At 43.3% G+C, this 17,059-nt stretch overlaps 1 protein-coding gene across 1 annotated transcript; it reads left to right on the top strand.

The window, feature by feature from the left end:
* Nucleotides 1-438: 438 nt before the first annotated feature.
* On the top strand, nt 439-16,957 carry slc38a9 (solute carrier family 38 member 9). Its single transcript, XM_080528337.1, has 15 exons — nt 439-564; nt 2,506-2,651; nt 4,952-5,081; nt 5,670-5,788; nt 6,736-6,799; nt 6,956-7,049; nt 7,834-8,004; nt 8,497-8,556; nt 8,880-9,092; nt 9,641-9,748; nt 10,243-10,349; nt 12,063-12,176; nt 13,223-13,371; nt 14,329-14,418; nt 14,601-16,957. Exons 2-15 carry the CDS (start codon nt 2,542-2,544, stop codon nt 14,764-14,766), a joined length of 1,695 nt encoding a protein of 564 aa, XP_080384463.1. The 5' UTR covers nt 439-564; nt 2,506-2,541; the 3' UTR covers nt 14,767-16,957.
* Nucleotides 16,958-17,059: the final 102 nt, after the last annotated feature.

Here is a 17,059-nt window from a genome sequence, read left to right as displayed (position 1 = left end):
TTTTATCAGTTCTCTTTTACCCTTCTAATTCCTACTTAGTTCCATAACTGCTTATGTTACCAGTGAAGACAAGAGCAGGTGATCTCCAATTGACAATTGGTTTTATTGTGAAATTATTGTGATTGAAAATCATTCCCCTTAGGGAGGGGGGAGTGGAGGGAGGGGCCGAGGGGGGGAGGGTGAGGAAGGCACCCTTACCCCCTCCGTCCACTCTCCCCTCCATTACTCTCACAGACTTTTGTCGACAAGAGGTGGCGCGACGGGTGACATTTCCCTGACACGCCCCTGGTGGTGTGGCTCGCGCTCCGCCTCTCCACGTCGCAGTCTCTCTGTCCCCAAACGAAACGATGAAAACGGTATTCTGGGGTATTGTAGTCTTACAAGCGTTAAACTACAAATAGGATGCGCGCCGTTTGACAATATTCACTACATGTCCCACAAGGCATTGCTCCCAATATGCAGGTGCTGATCACGTTCGTGTTTTCTGTTTTCAAACTCCGTGTGTCGGAGCAGCAGTCTGGAGCAGCAGTCTTCCTGTCGGAGGCGACCAGCGAGCCTCGGGTGGTGAGTCTGGCTACACTGTCACACACATTCTCCTTGTAGGACCATGGGTGGGAGCTATTTACCTTCATTGCTTTTGCAGAATTTGACTAGTAGAACAGAATCTCGAAGCTGTCAAGGGCTCAAACGAATAACTTAGTTGAAGCTGTTTGTTCTGCTCTAGCTAGCTTAGCTAGCCAGTAGTTCAGCTTCAGTTGACTTGGTGACTAGTGTCGTTACATCGTAGTTGGTGAAACAAGAAGCCAGAGACCTGCTAGCCAGCTCATGCTACTACTGTAGTATGTTACCTGTTGATATATTGCTGGCTGATCAGAAAATAGCTGCATGTACTGTATGCACCATTACCAGATTTGTTGAAAATGTGTTTCATCCAGTATTGACTGGGTTGGTCACACGGGTCTGTTTGTACAACAACAGTAGTTGGCTGCACACCACTAACAGTGGGACGACCAGGTAACAGATTATATTCGTGTGTAAATTGATTCTGATTCTGATGTTTGGCTATTATTTTAATGCCAATTTTCAGTATGCTCTGTCAATCTTAATCTGTAGGAATTTGTGACTCAAAGATCACAAGGAATGTAAAATTGATGCCACATGATCCAATGGCATTTCAGGCGAGCTATCTTTAGGATGTGTTATTGTGATTGTGCTAGTAATTCCCAAGTGTACAGTATGGATGTGTTATTGCAGGTCCCAAAACATTTCACATTGTCAATTACAACTGTATGCGATATAAATGACAAATTAAATTTGATTTAATTATTCTAATTTAGTAGTCATTACCAAACCTACAGTTTGGATGTGTTATAGGCAGCTAGTCATTCCCAAGCCTACAGTATGGATGTGTTGTAATTAGTCATTCCCAAGCCTACAGTATGCCAGTCTGCCTCTCTTAGGAACTTCAGACTGAGCTGTGAATTCATCAGTCAACTCTCTTCCTAGAAGCGACGTAGCAATGTTCCGTACACGATTCTTGTTTTTGTAATGCTTTCATGTTTCAAATGTTTTTATTGAGCCAAAACATCGTATACTTTTATCAACGCTCATTTTCATCTATACGAAAAATTGTACTGATTTCACATTGTTGTTTGTTTTATGGGATATGTTTTATGGGATATGAGGTGATGAACAATGCAATATTGATTATCTCCCTGACTCCCTCGAGTTTCTCTCAACTCCCTATGTGTTGTGACAACCACCAGCTGCAGGGCTAGATTTGATTTAGGCTACCTAATAAGAGCTCATTGAATCAGACTGCCCTTGGCTCTAACGTTTACACGGAAGGTTCCATCTGTGGTCATGACTGTGTCTCTGCTGTAACAGTAACATCTGTGATAGTAAACACCAGATTGGTTTAATGGGAGACAGAGAAAACACTTGAGCCCTGAAGCTTCCTGGCCTTACACAGGCCACCAATAATAATGTAAACAATGATTAGGGGGAGGCTGGGTTCTGTCAGTGATTAGGGGGTAGCAGCTATCTATTGATTATCAACAGCCTGACGAGTGTAGCATTGTTGTTGTTTCACCCTTTCCTAGAGGTGAGGAAGAGTATGTATGTGAGGTTCACCTTTGACCTCTCCCCTAATTAGTCATGCTCCAGCAGCACAGTGATTGCAGGTTTGTGTTTAAGGCACGACAAAGCCTACAGTGTGAGGCTACAGTGTGAAGCTACAGTGTGATTGCGTGAAACTAACAGGAAGTGAACTGCCTAACCTCAGAATCCTCAATGGCCTATTCGGCAGATTTCTTTTCCAGTTTGGAACGGTACAGGTTGGCATCATTGTCTTAGACTCCATCCGCCCTAAACATGGAGGCTGAGGGACTAGCCTCCAGTAGTCGTGTAGGAGCTACACCTCCTCCCAGAAGACTTGGGAGAGGTGGGCGGATTTCCATGTATATTAGATGTAAATGGTTGGTATTGTCCTTGTTCTCCTTTCAGGTAATGACTGTAAGGCACTGATCCAACCCACCCAGCATGACCATGGAGGACGACTGTAAACCACTACTGGGCTCCTTGAGGACAGGAGAGATCCCTAGCGCCATACACAGAGGCTCCACTGACTCCCTGGACCCCAGGGCTAAAAGGTACTGAAGGATCTACACAGTCAGATGTGCATGAACTACTACTGTAGGTGGAGTCTCTTATACAGTTCCAACACCAGGGGAGAGTGGTGGAGGTCGACATCAGAGGCCGGGCTTATTGTAATGCATGGAATGGTATGAGGAATGGTATCAAATACTCTCTTACTGTTTACACATATACCATTCCATTCCATGATTTACAATGAGCCTGTCGTCCAATGTCTACCGTCACACACTGAGAGGGAGTCATACAAAAAGTGAGCCATGATTTTGTCATATCTGGATTTTGTACAGTGTCTTATATTGTTCATCTTGATCCTTTATTCATTGAGGAAACTGAAATTATTTGCAATTCAGGTGAAGTCCCCTGTTCACCTGCCATGTCATTCTGGCAGCTTCCTAACTTGACCTAAAATAAAGTTGCCCCATTTTAGTTAATCACTGAGCACACACAGGATCAACAATGCATGACGTAGATTATTAATGAAGTCATAAGTCCTCTCAGAAAGTTACTGTTGCACATGAGGCTGCTGTCCTATGTAGCCCACTCCTCTTACCCAGCATAACTGTACACTCTGTACTGTAACCTAACCACGGGAGCTTCACACCGTCGTGAGACTTTTATAAATCTTGCAGGATCCTTTAGCGACGTTAGAATACCCCCAGGATGTACAGTTGGCTGGTGTTGTCAATAGTCTGAAACTAATGTTTTCACCGCAACATGTGCTCTGCATTGTAAAACTCAGGATGCTGCATTTGTAGTCATGCATATGTGACGGCAGCTTGTGAAACCGGGAACAAGTTGGCAACCAATCAAATTGTTTGGACTTTTATTCCGAAAATGTAAATAAATGTCAACGTTGTTGAAAATCAATGACACACTCGCTAGTCAAGCCAAAACACTGCAATGCAATGCATTCAGTGAGTAATCTACACTAACTACCTAGGTAGTAGTGGAGATTATTAGTCACCGAATCCATTGCATTGCAATATTTTGGCTTGACTAGCGAGTGTGTCATTGATTTTCAACAACGTTGACATTTATTAAAACATTTCCTGAATGACTTGTTTCTGCTTTCACCAGCTGCTGTAAATCTAAAGTTGTAAGCACTTTTACAGACTTATTTTTTCCTGTAAGAGAACAATTTCATGTTAGGAATAATATCTAATTATTCAATAATTCCTGTTATATCTGTACTTCTTTGGAAAGTCAGTTATCAGCTGGCTTGCAGCTGTTGTTTAGTCCTAACGGTGCATAGCTCTCAAGTTATAGCTCTCCCCCCTCTGCCTCTCCATCCACTCACTCTGAATTAATCCACTTTGGTATTTCACAAACACCAGCGAGGGGTGTGTGTACTGCAAAATGCGTTTTGACTGCACCCTTTTCCAAAACAATAGGGCCCCTCTCCCATGCCTTCCTGGACACACACACACCTCCAACTAGTCATGCACGTGCAGCTGTGTTAGTTGCTGGGAGAGGTATTTTGAACGTTGAAAACATGAAGGTATGTTTGATGTTCATAGAGATACTTGGGACAAAACAAGTGTGCTGTTTTTCACACTGCAGTGCTTAAAGGGTCTGGCAGGTCAATGACCTTGTTGTTATGTTATTTGAAGACTTGTATGCATCTAATAAGCATCAAAAAGGTATGAGAATTGCATTGCAATGTCAAGATATCAATCTAAAAATGTCCCCATTTTCCATCACTTAATGGGATCGACGCAGGGAGAAACCTTTCCTCATGTTTCTCCACTCAGAAGCTCCATCAAAAGTTGTCTTGCACGTTATCCTCCGCCCATCATTTTAACTATAACTATCATAGCCAAGTTATTGAATTAGCTCAGTATTTTCAACAGTAGCTAAATAGTTGGTAATTAAAGGACCGAACTATACACACATCTGATGAATGACATCTATGATAATGCAGAAAGCTAGCTACATTCGAAACATGTGAGTTTGTTTGTTTGTGCGACATAGGAGGCTTTGAAGTAGAGCTGTCAACCAAGTGTGCAAAGTCCATGACCAGAAAGAAGCTGTGTTTTATTATTGATTTTTTTGGGGGTTAAAATGTTGTTGGATGTTTAGAAAGACACTGAACCTTGACACGAAACAGAATTGGAACCATTCGACTTTCCAGACCCTTTAAATGCACCCTCATCATAATGTATGACTAGAGAGTGTTGTGTTTTCTTTAGTGTTTTTTATGATCAAACTGCACCAATCAGGGTTAACTTCGTAAGGTCTTCCCTGACCTTCTGTTCACAAATACAGTCACTAACTGCTCCCCCCTCCCCTCCCCCAGGCCATTCCACGTAGAGCCCAGAAACATCGTAGCAGATGCCCCTCAGGAGAGAGTGTCTGATCAGGCCTCCATACTGAGCAGCAGAGTCCACTACTACAGCAGACTCACTGCATCCTCCGACAGATTGCTGGTAACACACACACATACACACACACACACGCACACACACACACACACACACACATATACATATACATACACATACACATACACACACACACACACACACACACACTTTATATCCTCATAAAGTGTTGAGAATTGCATGTCAATTGAGAATGACAAGCATTGGGAGGGTAGATAAGCAATGGTTAATGATGTCTTTCTCTCCCCTGTCCTGGAGGTTATGGTTCTAGTAAGCCATTATGTCACAGTCCTCTGGTCTATGAAGGCTCTGCCTTGTCTGTCTCTCTTTTCGCCTCTAACAACAATTGACTGTGTCTGTAAGCTTTCACACTTCCCCTTTAAGTCAATGGTTATAACCTGAGACCGTGACCTATGATGTGTCACAGAGAAGAATGCCTGGACAAACACAGGATAATCCTTGTTTTTAGTCAATATTATAAACATTACAGGCCCATTTCCTGTACACACAGGAGATTAACCCCACTGTTAGCCTAGCTGGCCCCTATTGATTGAGCCAGAGTTCATCACGTACCAAATCTAGTGTTGTTGAGTGACCTGTGATTGACTCTCTTTCTCTCTCTCCCCCCATCAGAGCCCTCCAGACCATGTGATCCCAGGCCCAGAGGAGATCTACGTGTACAGTCCTCTGGGAACAGCCTTCAAGGTTACCGGGGGCGATGGCATGTCCAAGAACCCCAGCATCATCACGATGTAAGAACCTACAAAACACCACTGTCCCCTACCCCCACAAAAAAACTAAATCCCCAACCCATCCCCACAAAACAACACCCCCCTACTAGGCTTGGGCAGCTTCCAATTTTTTATACTGTTAAACCGTCCCCAAATAACACTGTGATTTATGGTTTTACCACGGTTTAGGCTATCATGACTATCATTATTATTTTCACACAACGACAAAAATTACAAATAATAACAAAATAACAATAAATAACAAAAACGGCAGTAACGAAAATGGGCATAAAAGCGTATCCTACAACGTTAGGCTATTCTTCAAGTCTATTCTAAGTTTTTAGACAAAAGAACAAGCATGTTTTGTGCAAGCTTCAGCAGGGCACATAATCTCTGGGCACGCACAGTAAAGTCTTGTTGTTTGCCCCGGTCGTTATTGTTAGAATGCGTCACTGGTATTGTTATATAAAGCTATATTGCTATATTATTGCTTTATTGCTATATAAAGCTACACTGTTAAAACAACATTGCTATAAAACAGCTCCGCTGTTCCATCATATCACGTATCTGTGTTAAGTCACATTGTCCGTCTCCAATGCTTCAAGTTTGGTATAGTTCACTGGTTGTTAGGTCCTCAGTTGTAAAAAGTTGAATGAAAAAACAATCGGACATAATAGTAATCCAATGTCACTCGTAGATCGGCGAGTATTACAGCATACAGAACGTAGCTAGGATGTTAAGTTTGAAAAGTTTGTTAACAGTTGTAAACACACCAGACACGGTCTGTGTGGAAGTCATGTATGAATGGAAGAGGAAGTGGAGGGAAGGAGAGACACTCTTATGGCGTTTATTATATATAGCAATTTATGACGGTTTTCTGATGGTATTATAACAATGGTCTGTGCCATGTTCAGTATGTTTAAATGTATGAATTCTAAATGATCATGGAGATTTTCCTTTCCTTCTAGTTTCGCCATATGGAATACAATGATGGGTACCTCTATACTCAGTATACCATGGGGTATTAAGCAGGTAAATACAGATATATTCTCTACTAGTATACCATGGGGCATAATGCAGGTAAATACAGGTGTGTTCTAAATTGTGTTATTGAATGTCACTCAACCGTAACTCTCATATCTAGGTCCTAGTTTGTAATGCTGTCTGTCTCTCCCTCCCTCCATACAGGCAGGCTTCACGTTGGGGATCATCATCCTCATCTTCATGGGCCTGTTGACCCTCTACTGCTGTTTAAGAGTGCTCAAAGCACCCAAGTCTATACGTAAGTCAGCCAGAGAGCTCAAATCACCCAAATCTATACAGAAGTCGGACAGAGTTTCCTTATAGGGTCTGGTCAATGGGAATAACGACTTAACTCTCTCTCTTTTTCTCTCTCTCTCTCTCTCTCTCTCTCTCTCTCTCTCTCTCTCTCTCTCTCTCTCTCTCTCTCTCTCTCTGAAGTCAATAAAGAAGTCTGCCCATACTTTTCAGGGTCTAATAAGGCTGAATAGAGTGGTTACATCTGACAGATAGAATTGTTAGTATTCAAAACAATTTTTGACAATGGTTTTAATGACAATGTCCCTACAGTATATACTGGGAAATGTCATTGTTGGGCAGGCTTTTCTTCATCATTTGAAGACTCTTTTTTTTGGCACCGGTATAACATTAAAGGACGTGCATGTGTATTTTTGCTGACTCATCACCAGTGTGACAGCATGATTGACAGCTATGTTCGTCCCCGGCACATGTACATAGTCGTCAGTAGTTGTTGTCTGCATGTGCTCAGTGAGGACGGGCTCCTCTCACAGGGACATGCTAACATTAGCACCTAATAGCATCACGCACGCAGCGACGTAAGAGCTGGTTACCCTCGGTCACACGTGGACCAGCAGTTTCACCTCTGTCTTTATAGAATATTGGTGTATTTATTGGTTTATTTGAAGTGTGTGAAATGCCACAAGCCCCGAGTCATGTTTGATACCATTCCTGATTTCTACTTTCCCCAGCCTCCCCGGTGTATTAACTTGTGTTAACTCCTAGTTGATCTCACTCTCTCTCTCCAGCCTACCAGGACACGACAGACTGGGAGTTCCCTGATGTGTGCAGGTATTACTTTGGGAAGTTTGGCCAGTGGTCGAGCCTGATCTTCTCCATGGTGTCCCTGATAGGAGCCATGGTCGTCTACTGGGTCCTCATGTCTAACTTCCTCTTCAACACCGGGAAGTTCATCTACAGTAAGACAGGCTTCATATTACATTCATAGACAGTAAGACAGGTTTCATATTACATTCATAGACAGAAAGACAGGCTTCATATCACATTCATAGACAGTAAGACAGGCTTCATATCACATTCATAGACAGTAAGACAGGTTTCATATTACATTCATAGACAGAAAGACAGGCTTCATATTACATTCATAGACAGTAAGACAGGCTTCATATTACATGCATAGACAGAAAGACAGGCTTCATATCACATTCATAGACAGTAAGACAGGTTTCATATTACATTCATAGACAGAAAGACAGGCTTCATATCACATTCATCGACAGTAAGACAGGTTTCATATATAGTAAGACGGGTTCCATATCACATTCAGTAAGACACCTTTACTAGCCTTGGGTTTTTATCAGAGTGCACATGCAGAAGAGATGTCTGTCTGTCTGTCTGTCTGTCTGTCTCATCTTGAACTAAGTGTGTACCGTATATTTCTCCCTCTCCAGACTATGCTCACAATGTCAGCATGTCAGATTCAGAGTTTGGGACCAACGGGACAGACAGAGGTGAGGACACTTGCCATATCAAACTGTCTCTGTCAATAGTGTTACATTGTGGACAGCACCCCTCTGTCTAATACCCCGGCCTAGGTTCAAATAGTATTTGAAATAAAGACGAAATACATATCTGTGCTCGTTTGAGTTTGCCTGGTGCAATGGAAACAACGGAATAGTCCCAAAAGTGCAAACCCTGCCCGTCTGGCACGTTAGGCAGACTCAAGCAAACACTATTTGGATCCAGGTCTGGTGGTATCACACCTCTATTGACCACCAAGCAGTCTGTGAGGACACAACCATCATTCCATTTCTTTACTGCCCCCACCTCCCAGTCATCTGTCCGTACCCCAACACTGACCACGGGGGGAACTGCAGCAGCGGCATCAGCGCATTGTACATAAACAACAACAATGGCACGTCGCCCACGGAGGTGTTTGACCGCTACTGGAGTAAAACCAACACCATCCCCCTCTACCTGGTCATCCTGCTACTGCCACTCCTCAACTTCCGCTCTGCTTCCTTCTTCGCCCGGTTCACCTTCCTGGGTAAGGAGTGGCCATCCTAGCCCTAGCCCCTAAACATAACCCTCGCCTCGATAGGAATAGGCTTGTTTGCTAACTGAGAGAGAGATAGGAAGATGTTAGCAGGCTAACTGAGTGAGATATAGGAAGAGGTTAGTATAATAGCTGAGAGAGATATAGGAAGAGGCTTGTTTGCTAGCCTAAAGATAGGAGTAACTGTTGATTTTAGCATATAGAGCTAGTTTGTAGGAACCTTCTAGAGCCATCTGGGTCAGGTGTTGTTAGCTGAAGGTGATTACAGCTATTGAGGGTAAGAAGGGGGTCTCTTGACATGTACTGTACGCTGTACAGTAGTTAACTTGTGATTGGTTAGACTAACCCAAACATCACTGTATGTCGCTCAGACGGTGTGACCGCGGGATGATTTGCAGAGAATAGTCACATTACCAAGGTAACAGTGAGATGCTAGCATTGCTTGAGTGTGTCAATGAGACAAGCATATAAACAAACAGGATGAGTGTGTGTTAGTGTCCGGCTGAGCTGAACCGCCCCCCACACCCTCACTCCTCCAGGGACCATCTCCGTGGTGTACCTGATCTTCCTGGTCACACTGAAGGCCATCCGGCTGGGCTTCCACCTGGAGTTCCACTGGTTCGACTCCACACAGTTCTACGTTCCTGGTAGGTATCCATCAAACACTCAGCCAATCAATCAGATCTTTCATTGTATATTAGTGCCTTGGTCATAACTGCTTAACAGTGGCTAGAGCTTACTGTAAGACCCCCAAGCAGAGAGACAGTGGCTTGAGTAGTGTTGATGATGTCGTTGTTTACAAAGAGATAGCTCAGGCCAGTGGTTTTCCACAGATATGACACACAAATGACCTCAGATAAGAACTTTCAGAACATTCTCAGATAAGCTCAGCCCATTGGACAACAATGCTGTCTTCATCACAGTATTGGCTGGTCTTTTCCTGTTCAATGTGTTTATCTGACTGAGGTCATTGATTCCGTAGTCGGGAGTTAGACCCACAGATAATGTATTTCATAACATGTTAGTTGTGTAGTCTTGTCTATGCATGGGGTTAGGGAAGAATGTTAGAAAGGTAGAGGTTACTGTCCTCATCAGTACCCAAGTCACAGCCTGGTCCTTGTCCTTGTCTGTGTCCGTCCAGAGTTCCGTCTGCTGTTCCCCCAGCTGACAGGCGTTCTCACGCTGGCCTTCTTCATCCACAACTGCATCATCACCCTCATGAAGAGCAACAAGCACCAGGAGAACAATGTGAGTCGAAGCCTAAGCCTAGCCCTAGGTGTAGCCTAGCCCTAGCCATGCTAGCTGGTAACCTTGTCCTAACTGGTAACCTAACCGTGCTGGCTGGTTGCCTAGTCCTGGCTTATAGCCTAGCCCTAGCCATGCTAGCTAGTAGATAGTCCTAGCTGGTGGCCTAGCCATGCTAGCTGGTAGCCTAGTACTAGCCCTAGCCATGCTAGCTGGTAGATAGTCCTAGCTGGTAGCCTAGTACTAGCCTTAGCCATGCTAGCTAGTAGATAGTCCTAGCTGGTGGCCTAGCCATGCTAGCTGGTAGCCTAGTACTAGCCCTAGCCATGCTAGCTGGTAGCCTAGTACTAGCCCTAGCCATGCTAGCTAGTAGATAGTCCTAGCTGGTGGCCTAGCCATGCTAGCTGGTAGCCTAGTACTAGCCCTAGCCATGCTAGCTGGTAGATAGTCCTAGCTGGTAGCCTAGTACTAGCCCTAGCCATGCTAGCTGGTAGCCTGGTCCTAGCCCTAGCCATGCTAGCTGGTAGCCTAGTCCTAGATGGAGGCTTAGCCTTAGCCACGCTAGCTGGTAGCCTCATAGAGATCGATGTATGTATTTGTCCCTTCTGTTTTTCAAGTGTTGGAAACTTACATTTACATTTACATGTTTGGCATTTAGCAGACACCTTATTCCAAAGCGACTTACAATCAATACATTTGACTAAGCAAGTGAATCATCAGTTCACCAGTTGCAGCAGGAAGAGTAATCTAGCTCAGGCCCGGGGCCATTGGCAGTCTCTGTGAAATAAATAAATAAAATGTGATTCCTCTCCCCTGTCCTCCATTCACTTTGTGCTCAAAAACCATTAGAGGACATGGTCTAGGTTCTGCCCCATAGATATTCTCCTCCAATGCTATTTGGGAGTGAGTGGAGGACGCAAGGAATCAACTGTCTAACAATTGAGAAACAGCCTCTGTCTCTATGACTAGCACACACTAGCACACTTCAAGGTAAACAGTAGCTATCACTATAGCTATCACAGACACTAGAGGTTAGCTGGAACTGTAGCACTTCCCCGAAACAACTGCCACTCTCTAACCACCACACCAGACCTGGGTCAAATACACACATCAAACACTCGAGCTGCACTTGGTACAGTGGAACCAATGAAATAGGCTTCAGTAGTGTTGCTCTACTATTGCTCTTTGCTAGCTGACTAATCACTTGCATGCAATAAAACACATATTTTCCGTTTTGGCTGTTGTATATGACTAATCCTGAGCAAGGCAAACTCCTAGTGTCAGCCTGACTAGAGCTGACTCAACACTTCCCTTTGGTCTATTGTTGCCTCTTTCACGTCACATTTCCTCTTCACACGACGGCGCCATCTCCCCAGTCACGAGTCACTACGACCAGGACCTTGAGACGTCTGAACCAGTCTTGCACTGGGGTCCAGCGTCACTGCTGTGAAGCAAATTCCATCCCGATTGATAGAAATGTCTTGGCAAGAAAAGCTTGCTTACCAAGTGTTTAGCTCTGAACAAGTCAAACATTCAGGACTTTTTCCATTCACTTTATTTATTCCACATAAGTACAATCAACTAGAATACATGGGTGCTCCTCTATGTCATTGAATAAATGGGTGCTCATTGGGTCATTGCAGAAAAGGAATGTCACATGACATGAATTGTCTTTGTAAAGATGAAGGTTTGTTGATATGTTGTTATTGTTTCCAGGTGCGGGACCTGTCAGTAGCCTACCTCCTAGTAGGACTAACCTACCTGTATGTAGGAGTGCTGATCTTCGCTATGTTCCCCTCTCCTCCACTGTCTAAAGACTGCATCGAACCAGTAAGGTTTCTACCGTCACATCTAAGTTATTTTGTGTCAAGAGATGAATTGGAAACTCTTGGGGCTAGTTTCCCAGTCCCAGATTAAGCCTAGTCCTGGATTACATAACCTTATGAGTAGAACACCCACATTAATTATACATTTTAATCTAGTATTACATTTAATCTGTGTCCAGATTTCTTATTAAAGTGTAGACAGATTTATATTAAAATCCGTTTCCCCAATTATGTTTGGCAGAGACTTTCGGATATATTTTCTTTATGGCAAAATATATCTATTATTGATAATGACTCCAATGTAATTATCACTATGTGCAAAGAATTGTTGAGTCTGTGCTTATTTAGTGCAAGAAAGTTCAAATAGAATAAATTGATATGGCATTAATAATAATAATAATAATAATAATAATGTATACTTATACATCTATTACAAGGCAAATACTTAACAAAAACATGTTACATTCTGAGAGAGAGAGAGAGAGAGAGAGAGAGAGAGAGAGAGAGAGAGAGAGAGAGAGAGAGAGAGAGAGAGAGAGAGAGAGAGAGAGAGAGAGAGAGAGAGAGAGAGAGAGAGAGAGAGAGAGAGAGAGAGAGAGAGAGAGAGAGAGAGAGAGAGAGAGAGAGAGAGAGAGACAGAGAGAGAGAGAGAGAGACAGAGAGACAGAGTCATGACCACCGGTGACCTCACAACAGGAAATAGGAACCAGAGCCAGAACTAATCCCTGACCTCTGCTTTTATATCATCCTAAAACCCCAGTATTTATATTAGGAGCTGTTGATAAGGAGACCATCATTCATCTTATTGAATCTGAACTGATGGCATCACAGTTTTGACACCTCAAGACATTCCACAGAGCTCACAGCCCTTTCCCTTCTGGGGGATGGTAAACTTAAGACAATGGAAATTGTCCTCTTCAAAAGCAAGTGTCTACCTCATATTCCAGATGGCTGTATGATAGTTCCCCCATGTCTATTTCCCCATCTCTGCCTCACTTTCAACAATGCTATCCTGTTTCCTGTTTCCTCTCTCCTCTCTTCCTCATATAGAACTTTCTAGATAACTTCCCCAGCAGTGACGTGCTGGTGTTTGTAGCACGGTTCTGCCTGCTGTTCCAGATGACCACAGTCTACCCTCTCCTGGGTTACTTGGTACGAGTCCAGATGATGGGACAGATCTTCGGCAAGAAGTACCCCAGGTAACCAACCACCCTCCACAGGTCCATGTGTGGCTCTGTTGGTAGAGCATGGCACTAGCAACACCAAGGTTGTGGGTTTGATTGATTTGATTCTTGCTGGGAGCATATATACATATAGTCACTGTACTGTAAGTCGCTTTGGATAAACTACAGGCCTTCCCTAGGGGCAGGTCCTCACACGGCTACTGTACATTTCCTGTACGATTCCTCTGCATCAACCTCAGACTTCCACAATGCTAATACACATTCACTTTAGAGGAACACTATACTAATACTGGGTAGGGCCTCCCTTTGCTCTCAAAACATCCTCATATATTCCACAAGATGTTGATTCTGGTCCATGATGACGTGATTGCATCACGCAATTCGTGCAGATTCTTCAGGTGTACTTTCAACCTCTGAATCCCTCGTTCTACCACATCCCAAAGGTGTTCTATTGGATTCAGATCCGGTGACTGGAAAGGCCACTGAAGAACACTGAACTCATTGTCATGTTCATGACACCAGTTTGAGACAACTTGCTTTGTGACATGGTGCATTATCATGCTGGAAGTAGCCATCAGAAGATGGGTACATTGTGGCCATGAAGGGATGCACATGGTCAGCTACAATACTCAAATAGGCTGTGGCATTCAAGCGATGATTGATTGGTATTAACATGCCCAAAGTGTACCAAGAAAACATTCCCCACACCATTACACCACCTGAATGAATGAGGTGTACAGGTGTTCCTAAAAGTGTTCAGTGAGTGTGTTTTCTCAATGCTTATATGAATGAATGAATGAATGAATGAATGAATGAATGAATGGACTTTATTGTCATTGCTACAGTACATAGTAACTGATTATAGTAACTGATATGAAATGTTCTACAATCCTCAGCTGTATTTGACAGATGGAATTTATTCCAAAAGCAGAAGACTTCAGTGTGTTTATTGACTGTATCTCCTCTCCCTAGTTTCTTCCACGTCCTGGCTCTCAACATCTTCATCGTGGGTGCTGGGGTCATGATGGCCAAGTACTACCCCAACATCGGATCCATTATACGGTGAGACTTTGAATGACCACGTTGAAACTCAGATTTAGCAACCAATGTACTAAGCAAGAAAAAATGTATTATGTACTGTACTGTGCAATAGGGTGGCATGTTATCAAGGAAAAGATGTGGGGTTCAGATTGAGCTATCCTCTAGTTTGACCTATATTACTCAACTTTCTCTCCCCTCCTTAGATACTCTGGGGCAATGTGCGGCATGGTCCTGGTGTTCATCTTCCCCGCCTTGGTCCACATGATCTCTCTGAAGCGCCGTGGCGAACTGCGCTGGCCCTCCATCCTCTTCCACAGCATCCTCATCGTCCTGGGGGTGGCCAACCTGATTGGACAGTTCTTCATGTAGACTCTTGACACGTCACTCTGTGATTGGCTGGGGCTGGGTGGGTTATGTTTGGGGTCACGTACGTATGTAGAGTACATAGAGATTTACCAGACCGATAGCTCTGCACAGTAAACACTCTGGGGAAACAGCCTCTTCCTTGCTTTAGTGAGACCTTTATGCCTATAAGAGACATTTTCCTTTACGTTTGTTTATTTATTTCCCGTCATTAAATTCATACATCATTTTAGTAGTGTATTTTAATTTTTACGGGCATTGACCTCCCCTCTTGGACTAAACCTCTAACATGATGCTGCATACAATCAGTTTTATCTTGATTTATATTTATTGTATAGTTTGTTTATTTATTTGATTTATATTTGATCATATACTGTAATTAAAACACTATACATTTTTGTTTTTTTGAATGCAGTTAATTTTGGCACATGAAGCAGTTGAAGGTTTCTATGGCTTGCATAGCTGGTCTCCAGTAGGATTGTGCTACAGGGAGAGTTCCGTGGGAGTTATTGTATCTATAATCATGTGATCACAGAACTCCTCAGATCCCCAGAGAGTGATACTGTAGACTGACCAATCATGGTACTGCGTGTCACCTTGACCTCTAACCTTGACCTCCTATTCTTCCAGAGTGTAATGTTACTACTCCAGCGTTTGGAAATGCTAAATCATGTGGTGTTATTACATATGCTGTCTATGAACATCTGGAGAGAAATAGTTTGATGTGTAAAAGCAGGGAAGCAATTGCATGAAGGCCAAGAGACATTGTGTTTGATGCAGATTTTTTGGAGGAGGGTGTGTTTCTTTTTGTTTTTACTTTGACTCTTGTTGTTCTACTACATTTAACATGTAACTGGTTCTTAGGTCAAGGGTGCAGCGCTGCAGTCCACCAGTCAATTCGTGTTAGTTGGTTAATTATAGGAAATACAAAGGTGCTTTTTTACAGGTCTAAAACAAATCCGTCTCTGATTGAAGAGATAAACAAAAACATTTGAATGTGCACTGGTGCCTGAGGGCGTGTCTGAATTTTTAACGCTATTTTTATGCCAGAATTTATCAAGACGGCACTTGACCTGCTTATGAACATGTTACTGCTGCTCCATCCACCTGAGCGCTGCCGAGACAGTGCTGTGGTCATTTCTGTTTAATTTCCTGTTATTGCCGACACAAATTGCCAATATGCTGAAGATAGAGCCCCATAGCTTCCCAGCCTTTTGGCTAAGATCAAGTGTAGCATCTGTTTTTATGAAAACCAGTGTAGACTGTATTCCTTGAGGACCGGAGACAGAGCGGTGCACCCCTACATCAGGGGAGGCTGGTGGAGGTAGAAATCGAAGGACAGACTCATTGTAAGGAATGGGATCACCAGTCCTCTGATTTCTACCTCCAACAGCTTCTCCTGATACATAGTCTGTTAGGAGCGCAAACAGTGTATTTGAATGAGTTGAAGCCATGATCATTGAGTTCTATGTTTGGAACCAGTTCTCTATGTAGTTGTTCAGAGATAAGGCACCTTAATGTAACATCAGTGGATGGGTAAAGGGATGATAGTAGAGGATATAGGCTTTCAGGCTCCAGACATGGAAGTGCTTTAACCAGCTCCTCAGTCTAGTATGGCATGAGCTATTTAAAGTACATAGTACATCTGGAGACGGATACAGGGGAGGTGGGTGGAGGTCCTCTGATTTCTACCTCCACAAGCCTCCCCTGCTGCCAGACCACAACTGTGAATCGTTAGTTTCCTGTTATTTCTGCTAGCTGTGGGCTCTGAGAGGTATGTCGAAGATGTCTCTAACTACTGATGCCGGTTCAGATGTCTGTTTCTTCCCCTCATGGTTAGAGTTGAGGGGGGGTGGAAGAGTCGAACCGTAGATCTGTGGTTAGGAGGGGAGTCTGACCGTAGACCTGTGGTTAGGAGCGACTAGACTCTGAAGCCCTCATTCCACTCTGTCTATGAGTTACTCGCTATGAAGGGAGAATTTAGTAAAGATTTTTATGGTCAATGTTTCTTTTTGTCTTTTTTTTAAATACTTAAGTATTGCTGGAGTGGAAAGACTGCTTGTTCTAAGGCTGTGTGTCTGATGCAACGTGGAGACTCCAAAACTAAATTTGTTTTAAACATTGTAAATATGTGTGTTGCTTTCCGAGCAATGTATTTTATGTGCATATGTGTTTTGGAAACTATAAATAAAAATTCTAAAGCACCATCTTGTCTTTTTTTTTCAAACCCCCATTCAGGCAATTATTACTGACAATTATTACTAGACAGCTGCGAAACAAAGTGCAGAATTTATTCAAG

The sequence above is a fragment of the Nansenia antarctica genome, assembly GCF_963989245.1.
Source record: "Nansenia antarctica genome assembly, chromosome: 4".
NCBI classification, from domain to species: Eukaryota; Metazoa; Chordata; class Actinopteri; order Argentiniformes; family Microstomatidae; genus Nansenia; species Nansenia antarctica.
Note: the sequence above shows the minus strand (reverse complement) of the source record. Positions and strands in the feature narration are given on the sequence as shown.